Genomic DNA, 23,741 nt, shown 5'->3' on the forward strand with positions numbered 1-23,741 from the left:
AGTGAGGTCTGAGAACTGGGATGTAGAGCCCTTCGAGAAGTACATGGTGCAGCCGGGGCTCCTGGGTGCCAGTCTGGACTCCCACCAGAGCTAATTTCTTTATGAATTGCTCTCACCTGCCTGCTTCCTGCTTCACAAGGTTTCTGAAAATGTGTAATATGGTATGCCTTTTCAGAGGAGTTTTCTTTTTTAAATGGAGAAAATACAGAAATAAAACAATATAATGAAACATCCCCCAACCCCATCCCACCACCACCACCATGCTCCCATCAACTGGCTTCAAAAGTTACCAACTCAGCCGATCTTGTTTAATTTATGTCTTCTTCCACCTTGGATTATTTTGCTGGATCGTTTTGCCGAGAGTTTTTCTTTGATTTTGATGAATTAACAGTGAGCAGTGGAGCAGGATGACAGCCTTAATGGTGGACTTGGGCTCAGTAGGCAGGTTTGAATATGAAGAAGCAACTTGTTGATTCTTTGACCAGTTCTAGGTGCTGAAACAAGCAGAGGTTTTGTTTAGCAGGTTGCCCCATCCAGAATTATTTTCACAGTAACATTCTTTATAGCAAATACCTGTAGTACTCTTCTTTAAGCTGTCTCTTTCCAACTTTAGGACCAAGATTTTTCCATGGAACATTTAATACTTACTGGAGGCAAGAAACACAGATGCCCCAGTATTTGTGTCTGTTCTGAATTGCATGTTTTACTAGGTGAGCATGGAGCTGGGCTTCATGGGGTTTTCATCACAGGGATGTCAGGGAAATGCTGCCAACACAGCATTTTGAGGACACTAATATTTTTTACCCTTCTTTTGGTTTTTTAAATTTATAATCATTCCTTGGTTGTGTTAGATCTGTCTCTAGGGTGGACTCTCACTTTGACATAGGGAAATGCAAATCAAAACCACAATGAGATACCACTTCTCACCCCTTAGAATGCGTATTATTAAAAACAAGAACATAACAAATGTTGGCGAGGATGCAGAGCGATTGGAATCCCTATGCACCATTGGTGAGAATGGTGCAGCTGCTGTGGAAAAAAAGTATGATGGTTCCTCCAGAAGTGAAAAAATTTACCGAATGATGCAGGCATTCTCCTTCTGGGCATATATCAAGAAGAATTTAAAGCAGGATTTTGAAGAGGTATTTGCACACCCTTGTTTATAGCAGCATTATTCACAATAGCTGAGAGGTAGAAGCCACTCTGGTGTCTACTGAAGGTTGAATGGATAAACAAAATGTAGTCTATACGTGCCATGGACTATTCGGTTCAGTTCAGTTCAGTTGCTCAGTCATATCTGACTCTTTGTGACCCCATGGACTGCAGCACGCCAGGCCTCCTTGTCCATTGCCAGCTCCTGGAGTTTACTCAGACTCATGTCCATTGAATTGGCGATGCCATCCAACCATCTCATCCATGGAATATTACTCAGCCTTAAAAAATAAGGGAGATTCCTACATGTACTCCCACATGGGTAAACCTTGAGGACATTATGCTAAGTGAAATGAGCCAGACACAAAAGGACAAGCACTCTATGATTCCACTTATATGAGGTACGTAGAGTAGTCAGAGACAGAAAGTAGAATGGTGGGAACTAGGGACTGCGGGAAGGGAAAGTGGGAAGTTACTGTTGAACAGGGTGTCAGTTTTACAAGATGGAAAGATACCTGTGGATGGAGGTGATGGTTTGACAATTCTGTGAATGTACTTAATGCCACTGAGTAGTCTTACTTAAAAATGGTTAAGATGGTTAGTTTTATATTATGTGTTCAGTTCAGTTGCTCAGTCGTGTCCGACTCTGCGACCCTATGAATCGCAGCACACCAGGCCTCCCTGTCCATCACCAACTCCCGGAGTTCACTCAGACTCACGTCCATCGAGTCAGTGATGCCATCCAGTCATCTCATCCTCATCGTCCCCTTCTCCTCCTGCCCCCAATCCCTCCCAGCATCAGAGTCTTTTCCAATGAGTCAACTCTTCGCATGAGATGGCCAAAGTACTGGAGTTTCAGCTTTAGCATCATTCCTTCCAAAGAAATCCCAGGGCTGATCTCCTTCAGAATGGACTAGTTGGATCTCCTTGCAGTCCAAGGGACTCTCAAGAGTCTTCTCCAACACTCAGTTCAAAAGCATCAGTTCTTCAGTGCTCAGCCTTCTTCATAGTCCAACTCTCACATCCATACATGACCACAGGAAAAACCATGGCCTTGACTAGACAAACCTTTGTTGGCAAAGTAATGTCTCTGCTTTTCAATATGCTATCTAGGTTGGTCATAACTTTCCTTCCAAGGAGTAAGCGTCTTTTAATTTCATGGCTCCAATCACCATCTGCAGTGATTTTGGAGCCCCAAAAAATAGAGTCTGACACTATTTCCTCTGTTTCCCCGTCTATTTCCCATTGAAGTGATGGGACCAGATGCCATGATCTTCGTTTTCTGAATGTTGAGCTTTAAGCCAACGTTTTCACTCTCCACTTTGACTTTCATCAAGAGGCTTTTTAGTTCCTCTTCACTTTCTGCCGTAAGGGTGGTGTCCTCTGCATATCTGAGGTTATTGATATTTCTCCCGGCAATCTTGATTCCAGCTTGTGTTTCTTCCAGTCCAGCGTTTCTCACGATGTACTCTGCATAGAAGTTAAATAAGCAGGGTGACAATATACAGCCTTGACGTACTCCTTTTCCTATTTGGAACCAGTCTGTTGTTCTATGTCCAGTTCTAACTGTTGCTTCCTGACCTGCATACAGATTTCTCAAGAGGCAGGTCAGGTGGTCTGATATTCCCATCTCTTTCAGAATTTTCCACAGTTTATTGTGATCCACACAGTCAAAGGCTTTGGCATAGTCAATAAAGCAGAAATAGATGTTTTTCTGGAACTCTCTTGCTTTTTCCATGATGCGGCAGATGTTAGCAATTTGATCTCTGGTTCCTCTGCCTTTTCTAAAACCAGCTTGAACATCAGGAAGTTCACGGTTCACATACTGCTGAAGCCTGGCTTGGAGAATTTTGAGCATTACTTTACTAGCGTGTGAGATGAGTGCAATTGTGCGGTAGTTTGAGCATTCTTTGGCATTGCCTTTCTTTGGGATTGGAATGAAAACTGACCTTTTCCAGTACTTTACTGCAATTAATTTTCCTTTTTAAAAAATTATTTATTTATTTTTGTCTGTGCTGGGTCTTCATTGCTGCACGGGCTTTTCTTTAGTTGCAGCAAGCGGGAGCTACTCTCAGTTGCGATGCGCAGACCCCTCAGTGCGGTGGCTTCTCTTGTTGAGGAGCACAGTCTCCAGGGCTTCAGTAGTTGTAGCATGTGGGCTCAGAGGTTGCTGCTCACAGGCTCTAGAGCACAGGCTCAGTGTTTGTGGCACACGGGCTTAGTTGCTCTGTGGCATGTGGGATCCTCCCGGACCAGAGATGGAACCCGTGTCTCCTGCATTGGCAAGCAGGTTCTTTACCACTGAGCCACCAGGGAAGCCTCACTATGATTAAAATTCTTGAAATATCTCACTTTGACTTCAGAGGAAGGGAAGCTGAGAGAGGCATATACAGCCTTTGTCTTTGTTCATTCTCACCCCACCTGATTCTGGAAAGAATTTGGGCTTCCCTGGTTTTACTGAGTGTATCCTCAATGAGGGATGATTCCGATGATGCTGGCAACTCCAGGATTGCTTACCACCTCAAATACTGAGTTTAATCTGCAAAGGTTCTGATGAAGCCCTTGCCAGGATCTATTTCAGAGATGGATTAAAAGTGTAGAACCAAGGCCCCTGGTAGGCACAGACGATCAGCCTGTTTCACAGAGAGCCCCTCCCCTGGGCCTTCTCAGTGACATGAGCCACAGCTTCCTTGCTTGTAAATGCAGGAATTCGCTCCTAAGCCTCATGTGCAGCCTGTTTCTGGGTGAGAAACATGGACATTTGTGTTCTGTGACCAGCATGGCTTGAGGCCCCTTCCTTCAAAGTAACAGATGCCTCCCATGAGTAGGGTAAGCATGTAATTTGTGGTCCAAGTTGGGAAACTTTAAAGAATGAAAGAGAGGTTTTTAAGAATTTTGCCGGAACAGCAGATGTGCCCCAGGACTGCCCCAGGCAAAACAGGACAGTCCCTAATCCTAACCCTGCCCAAGAGAGGCAAAGCCAGTCTAACGTGGAAGGACTTAACAGCAGCTCCCTGCCCTCGCTCCTGTTTGTGGCCTCTCTGTGGGTGGACAGTCTCTTTGTCTGACCCTACAATGGGCTGTTGACTCTGGATCGTTCTAACCACTAGAGAATTGCCCTTATTTGAGCTGAACTCTGTCCGTGTGATATTGGACCCCAAGGCCTGATCCCCACACAGATGGTTTCTCTGCTTCCGTTTCTTGGTTGTTTAATGCAATTAGAATGGAAAAGTCTAGTGTTTAATAATGTTTGTAGAGTATTTCACTTTCACGGCTGAGAAGTATTACCTTTTCCCCTTCCAGTTTTATATACTGAACTTTTGTATTTGCCTGGAAATTCTGGAGAACTACACAAGGCCTCCCAGCTTTACTGTGTTCCCTCCTACAGGCTCCATTTTCCTGTCTGTGGTCACTCAGTTTCACTTGGTGAAAGTATCCTCATCATCTTGCAGTCTGAGTTTTCGTATTAGCGTCACTTAGGATAGAGCATTCCAGGTTGCCAAGTAGACTTCCTGACCACGTCTTTGAAAATTCCCTTATCGGACATTTAGGTTGTCTTTCTACTATCCTGGATAAGGACGCTGTGATTAGCTTTTGTAACACAGATTCTTGCCTTTGGGGAAAGGACGAGAAATTATTTGCTGGGATAGGTTCCCAAGGGTGAGATTAAATGGGTCAGAAGGTGTATCCATTGTTTTGACTGGCCTGACACATTTATATAATCATATTCACCAGAAGGACTGCCCCAGTTCAGAGGAAATAGATTGCCTTATCGTTTGGCCCACACGGGTATGTGTTTGTTTGTGTATTTTTCCATATTTTGGCTTGCCAAGACAGAGGGCAAGGATTACTTAATTATAGACTCCACTTGAACTGGGAGTGGCTGATCCTTGCAGGCCCTCAGCTCCTGATCTCATTGGTTCAGGCGCATCTGAGGCTGGGACCACCAGGAGGAATTTGCAATGATGGGCAGTATGTGTACTGTGATTAGTGCCTGGGACATGTGATTATTACACACTCACAGGGTGGTGTCAGGGCTGAGTAACTCTGCTTCTGGCAAATAGTCAGCATGGCCCAGTCTGACGGGGAGATTTGTCATCTGTGGGGGAGTGTCCTACTCCCACCTTGTTTTACCTTTCCCCTCCCAGAAATGTGTTTTAAAAAAATCATGTCTATTGAGGTGTAAATTAAATAGGATAACATGTACCCATTTCGGATGTTCAGTTCACTGAGTTGGCAGCTGTATACTCTGTATAATCACCATCACCATAATAAAGATATCAAAGATTTCCATCACTCCTGCAACAGTCCTTGCACTTTTCTGTAATCATTCTCCCCCCACCCCTCCTCCAGCAACCATTGATCTGCCTTCTGTCATTATAAATTAAATTTCACTCTTGGATCTGGCTTCCTTTAATTTAGGGGATGTTTCTCTGGTTTTTTTTTTTTGTTTTTTTTTTCTGTTTTTAATTTCATGAATTTCTTTAAAAAGTTTAAAAATTTTTTATATTTAAAAATTGTGGTAAAGCCTATGTAACAAAACTTAGAATTATAACCATTTTTAAGTGCCCAGTTGAGTGGCATTAAGTGCATTCATATTGCTCTTCATCCATCACCACCATCCATCTCCAGCCTGTTGCGTGGATTTCTGCTTTTTATTATTTTCTCTCTTCTATGTGTTTTGGGATCATGCTGTTCTTTTTCTGTCGTCTTGAGGTGGAAGATTAGGTCATTGATTTTAGATCTTTCTTTTTTCCTATAGTGTAAGTACCTCATTTTATTGTGTTTCCCAGACACAGCAGTTTTAACAAATCGCAGGTTTTCTGGCAACCCCGATTCGAGCAAGTCTATCAGCACCATTTTCCCCAGTAGCAATGGCTCAGTTCATGTCTCTCACATTTTGGTAATCTTTGGAATATTTCAGACTTTTTCATTGTTGTATTTGTTATGGGGATCTGTGATTCATCACTATTGTAAAAAAGATTATGAGTTGCTGAAGGCTCAGATGATGGTTAGCATGTTTTAGAAGTATAGTATTTTTAAATTAAGATATGTACATTTTTTTCTTAGTCATAGTGCTATTGCATACTTATTAGACTACAGTATAGTATAAAGACAATCTTTATACGCACTGGGAAACCGAACAGTGTAGTGTGACTTGTCTTATAGTGGTGGTCTGGAACCGAACCCAAGTATGTCCAAGGTATGCCTGTGTTTGGTGATGCTCCATGTTTTTTTGTATCCCACACATTTTGAGATGTTTTCATTTCATTTGGTTAAATATCTTGTAAATGTGTACTGTTTATACAAGTGTCTTTTCTTTCCCTTCCAGGCTTACTGCAGGAGTTTCTCTTTTTTACTGGGTTCCAGCAATTTTATCATGATGTGTGCTGGTGTGTTTTCTTGTGTTCTGTTTGAAGTCCATTGTGCATTTTGGATTTGTGGGTTTATATTTTTCATCAAATTTGGGATGACTTCAATGATTATTTCTTTAAATATATACCCCATCCCCGCCTTGAATTCCTTGTTGTCCCACAGGTCACTGAGATGCTGCTCAGTTTTGTTTTTTCTACCCCCTGCATCATTTAATTTAGATGGTTCCCATTGCTTTCTCTTTGAGTTCACTCATCTTCTGTAGTGTCTAACTGGCAGTTAAACCCATTTAGTGAATCTTTCATTTCTAATGTTGGTTTTTCTGTTTCTTATAGTTCCATTTTAATCTTTTTAATATTTTCTATTTCTCTCTTTGCTTATTTTCCTGTAAATCTGAGTATATTTACAGTATCTGTTTTGAAGTCTTTGCTGATTCCATCTTCTCTCTCATTCCTGTCTTGTTTCCAGTTACTGATTTTTTTTTTCCTTTTTATAGGTCATGTTTTACCTCTTGTCTATCTGGTCACTTTTGTTTGGATGCTAGATACACGTTTTCTGCCCGAGCATTCTTCCTGTCTTGGTCAGCTTGGGCTGCCATTACCACATGCCATTGCTTTTGTTGCCTAAACAATCGAAATGTATTTTCTCCCATTTCTGGAGGCTGGAAGTTTGAAATCAGGGTGCCAGCATGGTCAAGTTCTGGTGAGGGCTGTCTTCCTGGCTTTCACGTGGCTGTCTTTCTGCTGTGTTTTCACATGGCAGAGAGAGAGAGAGAGAGAAAACACAAGCTCTGGTCTCTCTTCCTCTATTCATGGAGGCTCCACCCTCATGACCTCATGTAACCGCACTTAACCTCCCCGTCTCCAAATACCATCACACTGGGGCTGCGGCTTCAAGATGTGAAATTTGGAGTGACATAAATTTCAATCCATATCAAGTCTTTTGAATTTGCATCTTTTGTCTGAGATTCATTCTTGCTGTGGTACGTAGCTGTAGATCATTGATTCTCATTGTTGTGGGATATTCCATTGTGGAAACATATTATTTGAATTACTTGTAGTTTTAGGCTATTAAGACCTGTTGAAGTGATATAGAAACATACCAGGGTTGGAGACCCGAATTATAGGATGTCCTGGGGTTCACGTGGCTGAGCTGAAGGAAATCCTGTCTCAGTTCAGATGGTTTCGGTATGATAGTTTAGTGCAGGACGTGGCTGACTATGGCTTGCACGCCAAACCTGGCTCTCTGCCCGTTTTTGCACATACGACTTTTTTTGGAACAAGCCCTGCCCATTTTCCTGTGAAAACAGCAGATTTGAGTAACTGAAACAGAGACCTTCCACCCAGCAAAGCTGAAAATACTTACTATTTGGCTTCTGGAACTGCCGACCCTCAGCTTAGTATCTTGTTTTCTACTCACTGTTAATCATCCATCTGTGCCAGCAATGGCAGGGACTGGGACAGGGGTGAGGCGGGTTTGGGGGTTCTCACTATCGCCTGGGGCCGCTGCCTGTAACCGTCCTCCGCCTTCGTGTCTTTCAAAGGCTGACCAGAGTCAGATCCCTGGCCCAGGCATTGTGTGCGTGGGCCCCCTGTTATCTGGGAGCACAGAGTGTCTGTGGAAGCTGCCCCAGGGCCCTGTGGAGTGTCCTGCCCCATCCTGGCGCGGCCCCTCACAGGGGTTCACAGGCTCTGTGGGAAGGGCACACATGCTTCTGGTTTTCAGAACCGCCCTTCCGGCAGGAGGAAAGGCTGGTGTGTGATAACTGTGTGACCCAGGGCAAGGCACTGACCCGCCCAGGGCCTGTTTCCCTCTGAGATGAGGAAGCTGGGCTCCAGCATCCCTTCCGGCCCCCAGAACTTCCAAACTCCCACCCAGAAGTGGCTGGGTTTAAGCTTTTTTTTTTTTTTTTTTAAAGAAGCAGTCCTTTTATGCTTTCTTTATGCTCCAGAGTGGATGCAGTCTGGAAGGGCAAGGCCTCCTCATCTTGACCTCAGCGCACTGGCTGTCAGGGCCAGGTTGGGTCTAAGATCTGTGCCATCTCTGGCATCCTTTCACGTGACCACAGGCATCTCTGGTGTTCCCTGGACTTGCCAGGCCAGGATTTCCAGTTCTGGAGAATGAGTGCCAGGACCATTGGGTTTCCACCTGGCATGGTTTATGGTGGCGGAGCTTAGGGAGCAGGAGAAACAGAGGTCTTTGGAGATCATTGGCTTCCACTGAAGTCGAAGAGAGAAGTGGTTTTCTTAAAGCCACAAGATGAGTTAGGAACAGAGCTGAAACAGTTTTATTATAGCTTTTTCTACTCCCTGCCCTGTTTTCTATCCATCATCCTTTCCCCATTTCACTTGCCTCCAGGAGGCACCTATTTCCTTAAAACTCTACTCTTCTGACCTTGTGTCAGGACAAAGCTGTGAGTCATTGGAGGGTGGGGCACAGTGTCTTCAATCTAGCAAATCCTGATAAGGTCTGGAAGGTCCCCCACCCCAGGACTCTGCTCTGCCTCCAAGGCAAGGCAGGGCTCTCTCAGTACCCCAGGGTAAGCACATTATTCGGGATGCTTACTGAATCCTTATGACCCTCCTTTGACCCAGGAGGGGTCACCTTCATTTTGCAAAGGAAAACGGGTTCAGAGAAATTTCTGGACCCACACAAGTCCTCTCACAAGGAACTTGTAGGGTAGAGCTGGAATCAGGACCAACTGACCCATGCTGTTTGTTCAGCGCTGCCCAGGACTCCTTTGGGTTTCAGTGCTTCCTCCTGGGTTTCCTTCTGGTTCTTTTTGGAGCCTCCCTCAGGTAGCCCAGAGGAGCCTGCCTCAGCTAAAGGAATCTACAAGAGTCAGGGGCTGGCAGGCCAGCAGCCTGAAAACATTTACGGCTGCTGGTGGTTTGTCTTGATCTTGTGGAGGAAAGGCACTGGGGCCCGAGCACTTTTACACTGAAATGAAATCTTGTAAGAGACTAGGGCCACTAAATTGTGGGTGATGAGGGGCTGCTTTCAACCTACTTGGTGTTTGAATCCTCCTCCAGTCCGGCGAAACCTAGCCAGGTGTCTACACTTCCATCGTGTCTGGAACCTGCTGGGTAAAGACTTGTCCACTTAGCAAGTTGACTCCATGTGGGCTTCCAGAACAAAGCAGGGCTGGACCAGCCCAGAATGCCCCAGAGGAAACCTCTCACCTTCTTACACAGGGGGCCTTTGCTTCAGGTTATTCCTGAATCTTCACAGTGACCCCAACAGGGGTCCTGACTGGACACAGAGTGATCCTCCATTGGCTTTACTGTTGCACACCCTAGAAGCCCCTTCTGCAGCCTCCCACACCACTGGGCACTTGTGACTGCCCCTTGTGGTGGAGGGCGTATGCTGGTGCCCACTATTCGCGGCTGCCCTGTGCAGTGAGATAACGTGATGTCAGGACAGTCAGAGACACATAGGTTTGTTTCTTGACTTCTCCACCAGCTTGCTATGTGAGTTTAGGCAATAACCAAATCATCCCACATCTGAACTTTCCCATTTGAAAAATAGGGGTAACAGTACCAGTGTTATGGGGTGTGGAGGGCCTCTTTAGGTATATTGTGTTTAATGTAGCATCAGTTACCCAGGAGAGGGTGGTGCTACTCGCCCTGGTGACCACCACAGTGTGCTAACCTGATGGTCCAAGCCTGTCCTCTTTGAGCTCCTCCCAAACTGGTGAGAGTTGGACTCCGTTCTTTGAGAAGGAATTTAATCAGGTCATAGATGAGAAACAAAGGAGGTTACTCTGAGGCTGGAAGGCACTCCCAGATGGTTGGCAGCCAAGAGGGCAGCCCAACTACACAGACCATCTGTCCTGGGGGGTGGGGGCTGGCCAGGGAAGGGGCTCCTCAGGGAGCCATGCCAAGCTGGCCAGAGTCCTGGCTCATTCAAGAGGTTGCTGTTTGAGCTTCCAGACAGGTCACTTCCCTGTCTGGCCCTCCTTCAGTCTTGTCTCTAAAACAACTGTTAGTCCTTGAAGTTCCTGCCTTGGGCCAGTGTTCATTGAACCCTGGCATGTGACACCCCTCCAACCCCCCACCTCAGTTCCTGTCTTTCTGCTGCAAGTTAACTTTAGTTCTTCCTTTGAAACAGAATGGGAAAAAAAAAAAATGTGAGCTCTTATTCTTGGAGCCCTGTTGTTTTGAGAGGAGAACGGGGCTGTGGTGGCACGGAGCTGGTGTCTCAGGCTGATTGTGTTCAGCGAGAGGGCTGCAGGGGCCAGACCTCCCTCACCATCCCGTGTGGTACATGGTGGTGGGTGGGCTGTCCTGGAAAGTGGTCAGGCAACCCTAAACAAAATAGAAAACTTCTCTGCCCTCAGAGGGCTTAAGTAGGGGAGGAGACACAGTAGACAGCTCACGTGGTCTAGGATGAGTACCTTGAAGAAGATCCAGCAGGGAAGGAGGTCAGGACTGACGCGTGGGGAGACAGTCTGCGCATGATGGCAAAGGGAGGTGTGTTTGAGGAGGTGAAATTTGGAGAGACCTGAATGGAGTGAGGGAGGAAGCCAGGAAGGGATGTGGAGGAGGAACCTTCTAGGCTAAGGGATCGAGTCAAAGTTCTGAGGCAGGGGTGAGGTGGGTGAGTTCAAGAAACAATGGTGGGGAGGGATGTCTAGGATTCAGCAGAGATGGCCGGGATTGGAGGCGGGTAGGTGGGTGGGACGGGGGCTGGGGAGATGGGTTGGAGATAGTGTTAGAATGTGGGCTACAGCCTGGCTACCCAGGCCCTTGTGAGCCACAGGAAGGAGTTTGAATTTTATTCTACGTGTAAAAGGAAGTCATTGGAGCATTTTGAGGAGGAGGGTGATCTGATATTATTAAAGCGTTGTTCTAGTTGCTCAGGACCTGTGGGGAGACAGTGGCGAGGTCCCTGCAGGGGTGATGGCATGGACAGGTGGGAGCAGAGAGGGTTCTTTACGTATTTTGAAGGTAGGACTAATAGCAGGTCCTGGTAGGTTGAATGTGGAGTTGGAGGTCCAGAGTGGTCAAGCCTGAGGTCGAGGTTTTCTCTCTTAAGAGTAGATGGTCAGTAGTGCCATTTAGTGAGAACGGGGCGGGGGGGTGGGGGTTGGGAGGAGCCGCTGGGGATCTGGGAGACCACAGCTCCCTTTGGGGGCACGTGAAGATTGAAATGTTGCTGGTCGTATTTAGAGGACAGGTCAAGTAGTCATTGGTGTGTTTGACTCGGGATCAGCTATGGCTGGAGGTTGAGGTTTGTGCGTCAGCTGTGTGAGTTATGAGATTATCCAAGGATTAGGGGAGGGCAGGGGTCACGACTGAACAGTGAGGTTCTCCAGCATTTAGAGGCCTCTGATTCCAGTTGAGCTATTTCAAATCCTGAAAGATGATGCTGTGAAAGTGCTGCACTCAATATGCCAGCAAATTTGGAAAACTCAGCAGTGGCCACAGGACTGGAAAAGGTCAGTTTTCATTCCAATCCTAAAGAAAGGCAATGCCAAAGAATGCTCAAACTACCACACAATTGTACTCATCTCACATGCTAGTAAAGTAATGCTCAAAATTCTCCAAGCCAGGCTTCAGCAATACGTGAACCGTGAACTTCCTGATGTTCAAGCTGGTTTTAGAAAAGGCAGAGGAACCAGAGACCAAATTGCCAACATCCGCTGGATCATGGAAAAAACAAGAGAGTTCCAGAAAAACATCTATTTCTGCTTTATTGACTGTGCCAAAGCCTTTGACTGTGTGGATCACAATAAACTGTGGAAAATTCTGAAAGAGATGGGAATACCAGAGCACCTGACCTGCCTCTTGAGAAACCTATATGCAGGTCAGGAAGCAACAGTTAGAACTGGACATGGAACAACAGACTGGTTCCAAATAGGAAAAGGAGTACGTCAAGGCTGTATATTGTCACCCTGCTTATTTAACTTATATGCAGAGTACATCATGAGAAACACTGGGCTGGAAGAAGCACAAGCTGGAATCAAAATTGCTGGGAGAAATATCAATAACCTCAGATATGCAGATGACACCACCCTTACGGCAGAAAGTGAAGAGGAACTAAAAAGCCTCTTGATGAAAGTGAAAGTGGAGAGTGAAAAAGTTGGCTTAAAACTCAACATTCAGAAAACGAAGATCATGGCATCCGGTCCCATCACTTCATGGGAAATAGACAGACTCTATTTTTTGGGGCTCCAAAATCACTGCAGATGGTGATTGCAGCCATGAAATTAAAAGACACTTACTCCTTGAAAGGAAAGTTATGACCAACCTAGGTAGCATATTGAAAAGCAGAGACGTTACTTTGGCAACAAAGGTCTGACTAGTCAAGGCCATGGTTTTTCCTGTGGTCATGTATGGATGTGAGAGTTGGACTATGAAGAAGGCTGAGCACCGAAGAACTGATGCTTTTGAACTGTGGTGTTGGAGAAGCCTCTTGAGAGTCCCTTGGACTGCAAGGAGATCCAACCAGTCCATTCTAAAGGAGATCAGCCGTGGGATTTCTTTGGAAGGAATGATGCTGAAGCCGAAACTCCAGTACTTTGGCCACCTCATGCGAAGAGTTGACTCATTGGAAAAGACTCTGATGCTGGGAGGGATTGGGGGCAGGAGGAGAAGGGGACGACAGAGGATGAGATGGCTGGATGGCATCACTGACTCGATGGACATGAGTCTGAGTGAACTCCGGGAGTTGGTGATGGACAGGGAGGCCTGGCGTGCTGCAATTCAAGGAGTCGCAAAGAGTCTGACATGACTGAGCGACTGAACTGAACTGAACTGAAAGAGGGTAAGCCCTCAAAAGAGACTGAGGCAGAATGACAGGGATAGTGGAAGACAACCATGTGTGTACCCTTCATGTCCCCAAAGCTGAGGGCCTCAGTGGAGGAGGGAATGACCACTGTGCTGGATGAGGGTGGATAAGCTAAGGCAAAAGACTTGACCTCCCAGCTTGGAAAGAGGGAAGTGAGTCATCAGAGACTGTGAGGAATGGTGGGGAGGGACGTCTATAGGATTCAGCAGAGAGCAACTAGTCATCTTCCAGCTTGCTTACCACACAGTGTCAGACACTCAGGAATGGAAAGTCATGCACCCCATGAAGGAAAATGAAGTCCTTTATCAGCTGGCTAATCCAATGGGAGGACTGAAAAGTGGGGGATCAGTGTGATGTGGTGGAAGGAACCTCATGTCAGCTCCTTGGCACCCACGTTCCAGCAGCAGAGGGACCTTTGGCCACGTGGTGCAGTGCTGTCTCCAGTGCTTGAGGTGGTGCCTAGCATTTGCTCAGTGTCCATTGCACGAATGAGTGAGTAAATGAATAAACTAAACTGAGACTCGGGATCGGGGTCTTCTCCCTCACTGCTTACTGAATTGTTACTGACCGGAACTTGGGTTCACTCGCCCAACTTGCAGCAAAGCCAATTAATTGACACAAGGTTGTGGTGAAGGGAAGTACAAGGTTTATTGCAGAAAGCCCAGCAAGGAGAATGGGCAACTTGTGCTCAAAAGACCCCAACTCCCCAAAGGCTTTCAGACAGGTGTTTTTATTTATTTATTTATTTATTTTTTAATTTTATTTTTAAACTTTACAATATTATATTAGTTTTGCCAAATAGCGAAATGAATCTGCCACAGGTATACACATGTTCCCCATCCTAAACCCCCCTCCCTCCTCCCTCCCTGTACCATCCCTCTGGGTTGTTTCAGTGCACCAGCCCCAAGCATCCAGTATCATGCATCGAACCTGGACTGGCGACTCGTTTCATATATGATATTATACATGTTTCAATGCCATTCTCCCAAATCATCCCACCCTCTCCCTCTCCAACAGAGTCCATAAGACTGTTCTATACATCAATGTCTCTTTTGCTGTCTCGTACACAGGGTTATTGTTACCATCTTTCTAAATTCCATATATATGCGTTAATATACTGTATTGGTGTTTTTCTTTCTGGCTTACTTCACTCTGTATAATAGGCTCCAGTTTCATCCACCTCATTAGAACTCATTCAAATGTATTCTTTTTAATGGCTGAGTAATACTCCATTGTGTATATGTACCATAGCTTTCTTATCCATTTATCTGCTGATGGACATCTAGGTTGCTTCCATGTCCTGGCTATTATAAACAGTGCTGCGATGAACATTGGGGTACATGTGTCTCTTTCCCTTCTGGTTTCCTCAGCCCACTTTCACCATTACTATTCAACATAGTTTTGGAAGTTTTGGCCACAGCAATCAGAGCAGAAAAAGAAATAAAAGGAATCCAAATTGGAAAAGAAGAAGTAAAACTCTCACTATTTGCAGATGACGTGATCCTCTACATAGAAAACCCTAAAGACTCCACCAGAAAATTACTAGAACTAATCAATGATTATAGTAAAGTTGCAGGATATAAAATCAACACACAGAAATCCCTTGCATTCCTATACACTAATAATGAGAAAACAGAAAGAGAAATTAAAGAAACAATTCCATTCACCATTGCAACGGAAAGAATAAAATACTTAGGAATATATCTACCTAAAGAAACTAAAGACCTATATATGGAAAACTATAAAACACTGATGAAAGAAATCAAAGAGGACACTAATAGATGGAGAAATATACCATGTTCATGGATTGGAAGACTCAATATAGTGAAAATGAGTATACTACCCAAAGCAATTTATAGATTCAACGCAATCCCTATCAAGCTACCAATGGTATTCTTCAGAGCTAGAACAAATAATTTCATAGTTTGTATGGAAATGCAAAAAACCTCGAATAGCCAAAGCTATCTTGAGAAAGAATAATGGAACTGGAGGAATCAACCTACCTGACTTCAGGCTCTACTACAAAGCCACAGTTATCAAGACAGTATGGTACTGGCACAAAGACAGAAATATAAATCAATGGAACAAAATAGAAAGCCCAGAGATAAATCCAGACAAGTGTTTTTAAAGGCAGATGTTCGTAGTGAGGGCCACAGGGTATGTGATTAGCTTGTGGACTTTCTTCTGATTGGTTAGTGTTGAACAGATAATGTTTCAGAAATCTGAATCATCAGCCTTCCCATTCCAACCAGTCTGGGGTCTACACTTCTTGTGGTCAATGTGTAATTGCCCTCCTCCACAGAGTGGGGGTCTTACTTCTGCAGAACAACTTAAAGATAGTGGTAGATTGTTATCTAAATCCCTTCTGGAGGAATCGGGAGTCCTGTGACTCCTGTGTCATTATTCTAATCATTAACTGCTTGAATCTGCTCTTTGGAATAGGTAGGGGGAGGGGAGGCCAACAAGAAGCAGGGGTCATGGAGGGGCTTGTACCCGGCAAGGTCTTTCAGGGTTCTGCTCGGTTTCAGTCTCCCCTTTTCTTTGATATTCCTTAATCTCAAGGAGAACGGGGTGGGACAAGAAAGGGAATGAAGTTATGGATAGAGCGATTCATCATCAACTTGTCAGGGAACTTGGATTCAGGGAGACTTGGGTTCAGAGCTCTCGTCCTGGCCCTGTCGGCCCCTGTGGTACTTAGTCAAGTTGCGGGGGGTGGGAGCAGGCGGATCAGGTCACCTGGCAGGACTTTTTCACTTGAAGTCCACAGACTGCTGTGGGAACCAGCAATGAGGAGTCTGTGAACCCTCTGAAATTCCCTCCAAAATGTGGGGCATGTGCACATTTTCTGAAAGTGGCCTGTGATCCAGAGGAGGTTGGGAACTCCCGGGCTTTCTCCAAAGGCCTTTCTTCTGAGTCCAGCCTCCTGGGGCTTGCAGTGGGCAGGAGGGTCCTGGAGCTGGAGAACACACTTGGGAAACTTGCAGTCACAGAGAACCTTGCCCTGTTGTTTATCACCAGGTCCTGATAAATGGCGGCACAACGCCAGCAGAATGTACGGCAGTTGAGCAGAACAACAGGGGGCTGCTTAATTTCCGAGGCCACGAGGTGTTTGCTCTGGAAAACCCTTCCTGGTGTAGGGAGCTGTGGGGTGTATCTGGAGGGTCTCTTTTTGTCATGGGGCAGGTGGGGCACCTTGGCACCAGTGGGCTCCTGTGGATGAGAGGTCAGGGTTGGGGGACACGGTTCTGGGGTTGGCACATGGCTCAGTGCAGGCCTCTTAATTCAGTAACATAACCCAGCGTTCCCTGATCACAGGTGTGTCCCGCCACGAGAGTGTAAGTATGGTAGGGGAGGAAGCTCAGCCTGGCAGCTGCTTTTCTGTGCTTGGAGTATGTCTCCAGGGCTGGAGACCCAAGAAGGGTGGCAGTCCTGTGCAGAGCCTTACCTGCACTGGGAGCCCTTGAAGGCGTCACAAGGGATGATGTCCTCTTACACACCAGGCAGTGCACTGCATTGAGAAGGGACTTGTGGAAGAGGAAGGAAGCAGGGTGTGGCTCAGCGTTTCTGACCCCAGAGTCTCTCCTGATCAGAGACTGTTCGAGATCTTTGTTTCTGCTCTCCCAAGCATGGGGCCAGCTGGGGTTGAAGGACTTTGTCCCAGCAGTCGGGGAAGACAGGTGTGAGTTACCTGAAGAGCCTCACTGTCCACCGTTCAGCTGGAGTCCCTGTCATCTGCAGGGACCGAGGGGCTGCCTTGCCTGCCCAGCATGGACATGAGCCAGGAACCCCCTCTGACACTAGCAGTCTGGTCCCTCCTCTGAGAAGCATGTTCGTGGAGCTGGTTTCTGACCTAACTTTCTCTCTCTTTGCCCTGCCCTGCTCAGCTGGCTGGAGTTGTCTTCCTCGGAGTTGGATTATGGGCGTGGAGCGAGAAGGTAGGTGTGACTGTCACTGGAACCCTGAGCAGTAGTCCACCAGGTTCATTCAGCTTTAATTGTCCCTTTCTCCAAACTCCTCCCCAGAGAGCCCCTCCTGTGCAGGGCAATGATTTGTGGTCATTAACCTTTACAGAGCCAGTTCTTGAAAGTTACTTGTGATGAAAACTCTTGGGGTCCTGTGGCTAGCCTATGAGCATGGAGAGCCCTCTCTTCCGTTTCCAGAAGTCCCGAGTCATCCCGGGGCGTGTCCAGAGCTGTGTCCAGGGCAGGCCTGGGGCTACCTTCTGGAATGGACTGTGCCTCTGGAGCCAGCAGGTCCCTGAGCACAGCTGTGGTGATTCCTGAAGCTCTCGTTCTCGCCCATGGATAGGACCCCTGAGTCAGGGAGTTAGGCTCTGGGTTGTGCCCCCTGGGTGCCCTGCGGTGCAGGGGCACATCTTTAGCGCCCACGAACCTCATTGCCCAGCCTATGGAGGATGGGGGAGGAGAGGAAAGCAGGCTCTTACTGTCTGGAAGGACAAGGGGCATTTGGAACTCCAAGGAGGGGGCTAGACCGCATGTGAGCAGAGTGGAGCTTTGGTGCACCTTGTGCACCGTAAGTCGGTGGGTACTGGGGAGGTGGAGACCAGGCAGGAAACAGTGAGAGCTAAAGCTTTCTCTTCAGCCTAAGGCCCAGGGCCCTCTGTTCCTTCAGTGGAGCCTCTCTTTACTTTCAGAAGGAGGCAGGAGCACTTAGGTCTGCGGGCTTTGTTGCCATGGCCTTGGGAACTGGATACGGTCTGCCTTTAGGTTTAGGCCCCTTTAAGTGCTTGCAGTGCCGTGTCCCTTTGCCCTAGTGACCGAGAAGCTGGTGCAAACCATGACTCATAGCGCCACCGTGTGACCAGAACGGAGCAGCAGCATCTCAGCCAATCGGGCCCAGAGCCTAGGCCTGGCTACCCTGGCTGCCCGGTTCCCGCTGGGTGTCTGGCCTGGCTGCTCTTTGCTTCTTCCTCCGTTGAATCCTGTAGAACTGCTCTGTCCATTCCAGTTCCCATTAGCCAGATGTGGCTGATTATATCTAAATTAATTAAAGTGAAATACAAATTAAAATGCACTTCTTCAGTTCTACTAGGCCTCATTTAAAGTGCTCAATAATAGTACGTGTGACCAGTGGCTGCCATTTTGAACAGCGCAGATATATACAGGACATCTGCATCGTCACGAAAAGTCAGCGGACAGTGCTGTCTTCATCTGTCCCTGGTGCCTGTGCTGTTCACAAGCCTGTTCGTGTTGAAGCTGTTTTCATCTCAAAATAATGGCGTTCTCCATGAATTGAATGCAGAGTCAGCTGCCAGATGACCAAAGGCCAGGGCCTTTGGGTGCCTTGACCACAGGGTCCCCCAGGGCCCCTTCTCACCCCATCTATATCCTACAGGCTACAAAAGAAGCATGGGGTCTGCCTGTGAGGAACTGACAGCCTAGATGGAGTCTGGGAGCAGGAGGGCCACTGGGAGCTGAGGGAGGCAGAGATCTGCTGGGCCTCTAAGAGGGCAGCGGGGCAGGGCCATGCGCTGGCCTGGCACTTAACGAGAAGACAGCCCCAGAAGGCAGCTCCCTGTCCTCATTTAGTTGCAGCTCAGTCCCCCCAGGGCACTCTCGACTCTTCAAGGCTGATGTTACCCTGCTTTCTCTGCCTCTTTCAGGGGGTGCTATCCGACCTCACCAAAGTGACCCGGATGCATGGAATTGACCCGGTGGTGCTGGTGCTGATGGTGGGCGTGGTGATGTTCACCCTGGGCTTTGCTGGCTGCGTGGGGGCCCTGCGGGAGAACATCTGTCTGCTCAACTTTGTGAGTGGCCCGGAGTGGGGGTGGGAGGAAGTATGGTGGGGGAGGTAGGAGTGCAGGCTCTGTAGGACAGGCTTAGCCTTATACCTGCTGGAGTGGGTGGGGCGAGGTAGCCACTCTTACAAGCCTGCCCCAGGATCCGGCAGTGAGGGGAGGAGGCAGCCCTCTGTTCCCTGCTGCCCCCTGAAAAAGGTAAGGTTCCAGGAGACACTCAGATGAAGTAGGCCCTCAGCGGGGGAGAAGTTGGGCCCCTCTGGTTTTCAGCTCCTAGTGGGCAGGGTCACCTGCCCCTCCCTCACCTTTTATCTGCCCCCTGCAGTTCCGGCTGTTTGTCTGCTGGTCACCTTTGCCCTTCCTGGCTAAGATCAGAAGATGTCAATAATGTTAGGAAATCTTTTGCCTTCTCCAGCGGGTATGAATCTGTTGGATGTACAGTGCAGAATCCTCGATTTCCTGGCAGAACTTTGAGTTACTAAGAGTTAGTTTTATATTTAGATACACATTTATTTTGAAATGCGTTCAGCTAAAATTAAATAGCACCTGGTGGGGGAAACACATAATCATATTTTGCAATATATTATTTGTTGAATTTATTAGACCAAGCCTTTTATTCTGGGCTTAAATTAAAAAGCAAAACACACTTTTTTTTTCCCCATGCTTTTCATTTTTGTTTGGTTATCTTGCTTCTCTGTGAATGGAGATTACATTCTGGGAGGCCTTGTATGTATGTATGTTTGTATGTTACTTATTTTGAGATACTGCTGGCTATAGCATAAATGCTTAGTGTGCGGTGTGGCCAGTGCTAGTGACTGTGATAACACGAGCTGTGCAGGCTGGAACCCCACCTTGACGGAGGGGTGTGGACCTGTGGCTGCAGTGGCTTTGACAGAACTCCACCCCCGTGGTGCCTCTGCTCTGCAGACGTTTTAACGCAGTTGACTATTGTATGCACACAGAGTAGGTACTGATAACATTAGCAACTCCAGAGTTGTCAAGAGCCCTGCCAGGGGACTCAGATGTCCTGCATCTCAGGCATGTGACCTGAGTGAACCTCGGTTTCCTTATCCCTAAAGTAGGAGTGACAGATTTCTAGCAAGTGTGATGGCTGTAGGCGCGAGGAGAGAGGTCAGATAGGGTGTCTGGGGCACAGTCCCTACACTAAAGGAGCTGGCAGCCTGGTAGGCCAGGATAGCCATTCATTCCTATTGTGGGGTTTCCTTGTTGGAGGGGTGCTCCTTCATAGGAGATGGCTGGCCCATTGTCTTGGAGCTTGCTTGTCCTTTCACTCATCTGACTCTTACCAATAGTGCAGCAATGTGAGCAGGGATGAGGTGAAACCAGGGTACCCAGCCCATCACGTGGGATTCCTCAGCTCCAGCGCAGGTCTCTTGGCTGCCAAGCCCGTGCTCTTAGTGGGAGGCAGAGGTTCTGGGTCAGGTGGGGGTGTGGTCTGGCTGGGAGGCTGAGGTGCGGTGACACCCACTCCCTGCTTGTCCCCCCTGCAGTTCTGCAGCACCATCGTGCTCATCTTTTTCCTGGAGTTGGCCGTGGCCGTGCTGGCCTTCCTGTTCCAGGACTGGGTGAGGGACCGGTTCCGGGAGTTCTTTGAGAGCAACATCAGATCCTACCGGGATGACATTGACCTGCAGAACCTCATTGACTCCCTTCAGAAAGCCGTAAGTACCATGCCCGCCTTCTCCCTGATAGAGCTTGGTTGTCCTGGCTTCAGTCTGTGTGCGCGGCTGGGGGCCCAGGCTGGTGAGGAACATTGGACCCTCCTTCCTCAGCTCTGCCTTCAGCAGGGAGGCCAGGGTGGTGCCACCCCTGCCTCTGAACAGATTAGCTTTGTCCACTCCTGTGTGCTGATGGGCCAGGCTTGCTCAGCGTACTGTCCCCCAAGTGCTTCAGGCAGGCAGTCTAGCTTCACTCGTGACCACCCCCACTCCCTCGGGCCTGGACCTCTCCAGCCCTGACCACGCAGACAGCCACAGTCCCTTGGGCCCTGTGGGCACTGAGGGGCAGAGCTAGGCACATGACTCCCTGTCTGAGGCTATTCCTGTCCCTTTCCTTCCCGGGACCTTTTCCCCTTCCTGTTTGAGAGGACAGAGCCGCCTGGAGCAAACTTCTTTAGACCGAGAGGAATGTAACCTCCCTGGAATATGTCCCCGGAGGTTAGTCTAAGCAGTCCCAGGCGGTGACCTTTTCTCGTCTGACCTCCATCCCCGTTGTGTGTGGCTGCACCTGGAGGCTGGGACCACAGCTATCCCCCATCCTTACCTCCCTTCCCCCGGGAGAAACCCACTCCCCACCATGCCGGCCTGTGCAAGGCTGCTGTTTGATCTCTGCTCTACCAGAAAACCTGCTGCTGCTGCTAAGTCACTTCAGTCATGTCCGACTCTGTGCGACCCCATAGATGGCAGCCCACCAGCCTCCCCCGTCCCTGGGATTCTCCAGACAAGAAGACTGGAGTGGGTTGCCATTTCCTTCTCCAATGCAGGAAAGTGGAAAGTGAAAGTGAAGTCGTTCAATCGTGTCCAACTCTTAGCAACCCCATGGACTGCAGCCTACCAGGCTCCTCAGCCCATGGGATTTTCCAGGCAGGAGTACTGGAGTGGGGTGCCATTGCCTTCTCCAGCCAAAAAGCCTAGCTTCCTCAAAAACTTTTTATAGGGAACCTTTTGGTTCTGAGAAGAAAATAGAGAGCATTAAAAATAACTTTGATCTGTTCTCCTTATTAACCAGAACTTGTTTGCCCCGTGTTTCACGTATCCTGAGATCGATCCAGCAAAACCCATTTATGTGATCAGAGATCCTTCCTGTGTATTGGTAGAGACCCGCATGCATCTGTGAGAGTCGGCACCCCACCCCTCCTGACAGCACTGCCTGAGGCGCCTTTTCCTTTTCTATTCAAGGCTCCTCGATTCCACATAGCCTGGGGCTTGCTGGTATCAAGGATCCAGGTCTCTGCCCTGGCCTTAAAGACACTGTAGTTTCCTCTACTGCCTTCCTCTCCTCATGGTGAAATATTGGGTATTCGTTAGAGCACCTGGAACCCTGGAGGGTGGTTGCAGGAGAGAGACGGGCTTTTACCTCAGAAATGAAAGTAAAGCAGAAATCCTGGTTGTGGGCTTGTAATTAGGGCTGTAACTGTGTCAGCTCTAAGGACAAGTGCAAAAACAACATCTGGTTGGGACACTGCTGATGTCACAAAGCTGCTCTCAGTGCACTTGGTTTTATGAGTTTTTAGACAAAGGGAGGTTTTCTTTGCTGCTTCACCAGATAGGGAGTGCTTGTGGGAAGGGAGGACGAGACCCTGGGTCGGGGGCAAAGCTTCAATTGCATTACCATTCACCCTAGTTGTAACTCTTTCCTTGGGAGTATGTGTTCAGCAGCTGTTTTCTGTAGAGACACAAAAGGTGACTGGGGTCAGCTTGGCCTTTTCTTGGGGAGGAAGGCACACTGACCATGGGAGGCGTTCTCTTGCCAGGTGATAGAGGACCATATAGGAAGGAGAACGAGAAGCCTGCTCTGGGCTGGTTAGGGGGCAGTTGGGGAAGTTCCAGGGTGAGGAGGGAGTAGAGCTGAGGCCAGGGCGCTGCTGAGCCAACCCAGGGTGTTGGGCCCAGACAGGGCCTGGACGCATTTCCCTTCCTTAGGACCACCAGGGTCACCTTGGTCACGTCCCTGTGATGGCAGGTCCGTTGGGTGGGCCTTGATTTCTCTGTGTGATACATAGAGGCACACCAAATCCCTCGTCCCTCAGACAGACACCACCCTGTGTTTGGAGCTCTGATGGTCCCTGGCGTTGTGATTGCAGAACCAGTGCTGTGGGGCGTATGGCCCTGAAGACTGGGACCTCAATGTCTACTTCAACTGCAGTGGCGCCAGCTACAGCCGTGAGAAATGTGGGGTGCCCTTCTCCTGCTGCGTGCCTGACCCCGCGGTAAGTCGGCTCACCTGTGGACAGTCCCTCTGGAGTGGAGTGAGCAGTTCCTGCTTCCTTGAGGGCTCTGGCCACTTCTCTCCTGTGGACTCACTGAGCGCCTGGCTCCCCTTCCACTTGCCTGGGGCTCGTGCAGCTCTGAAATCCTATATGTAGAAATTCCAGGAACGTTTTCACACGGCCCACCCTGGCTCTAGTGGGTTGGGTGAAGCAGGAGAAAAACAGTGTTACCCCTGCCGGGAGGGGCTCTCACTCAGAGAGCCTGAACAAGATGCTATGAGTGTAATGAACCCAGGTGTCCCTTTCTCTGGAGAAAATGCCCAGTCCTCAGAAGCCTGGGACGATGGGGTACATCGCCATCTGGGGTGACGCAGAATTTTTACTGTTCTTTCTTCTTCACTGGTTTTCCTCTCCGGTCTGCAGACTAACATCCTTGAGTTCCAGAAACTGAGCTCTTGGGTGACCTTTTTTTTTTCTTTTGGTTACACTGTGTGGCTTATGGAATCTTAGTTCCCCAACCAGGAATTGAACCTGGGACCTGGCACTGAAAGCTCCAAATCCTAACCAGTGGACTGCCTAGGGAGGTTCCTCGGGTTCCCTTGAAGGAGCGCTCAGTGTTTGCCTGAAGAGGGTCTGAGCCAAGGGGACAGTTACACTGTACTGTCAGTGTGGTCACACTGTTGGTGCTGGGCCACAGGCCCTGGGCAGGTTCCT

General features: G+C 48.1%; 1 protein-coding gene across 1 annotated transcript in view; it reads left to right on the plus strand.

Annotated features, from left to right (window-relative positions):
• TSPAN14 (tetraspanin 14) overlaps nt 1–23,741 on the plus strand; it is a 57,741-nt gene that overhangs the window by 28,852 nt on the left and 5,148 nt on the right. The window contains exons 3-6 of the mRNA XM_019954053.2: nt 17,202–17,252; nt 18,941–19,087; nt 20,590–20,760; nt 22,902–23,027. Of these exons, the coding sequence (XP_019809612.1) occupies nt 17,202–17,252; nt 18,941–19,087; nt 20,590–20,760; nt 22,902–23,027 (495 nt within the window). The remainder of the gene's footprint in view (nt 1–17,201; nt 17,253–18,940; nt 19,088–20,589; nt 20,761–22,901; nt 23,028–23,741) is intronic.

Source organism: Bos indicus, chromosome 28, assembly GCF_029378745.1.
Source record: "Bos indicus isolate NIAB-ARS_2022 breed Sahiwal x Tharparkar chromosome 28, NIAB-ARS_B.indTharparkar_mat_pri_1.0, whole genome shotgun sequence".
NCBI classification, from domain to species: Eukaryota; Metazoa; Chordata; class Mammalia; order Artiodactyla; family Bovidae; genus Bos; species Bos indicus.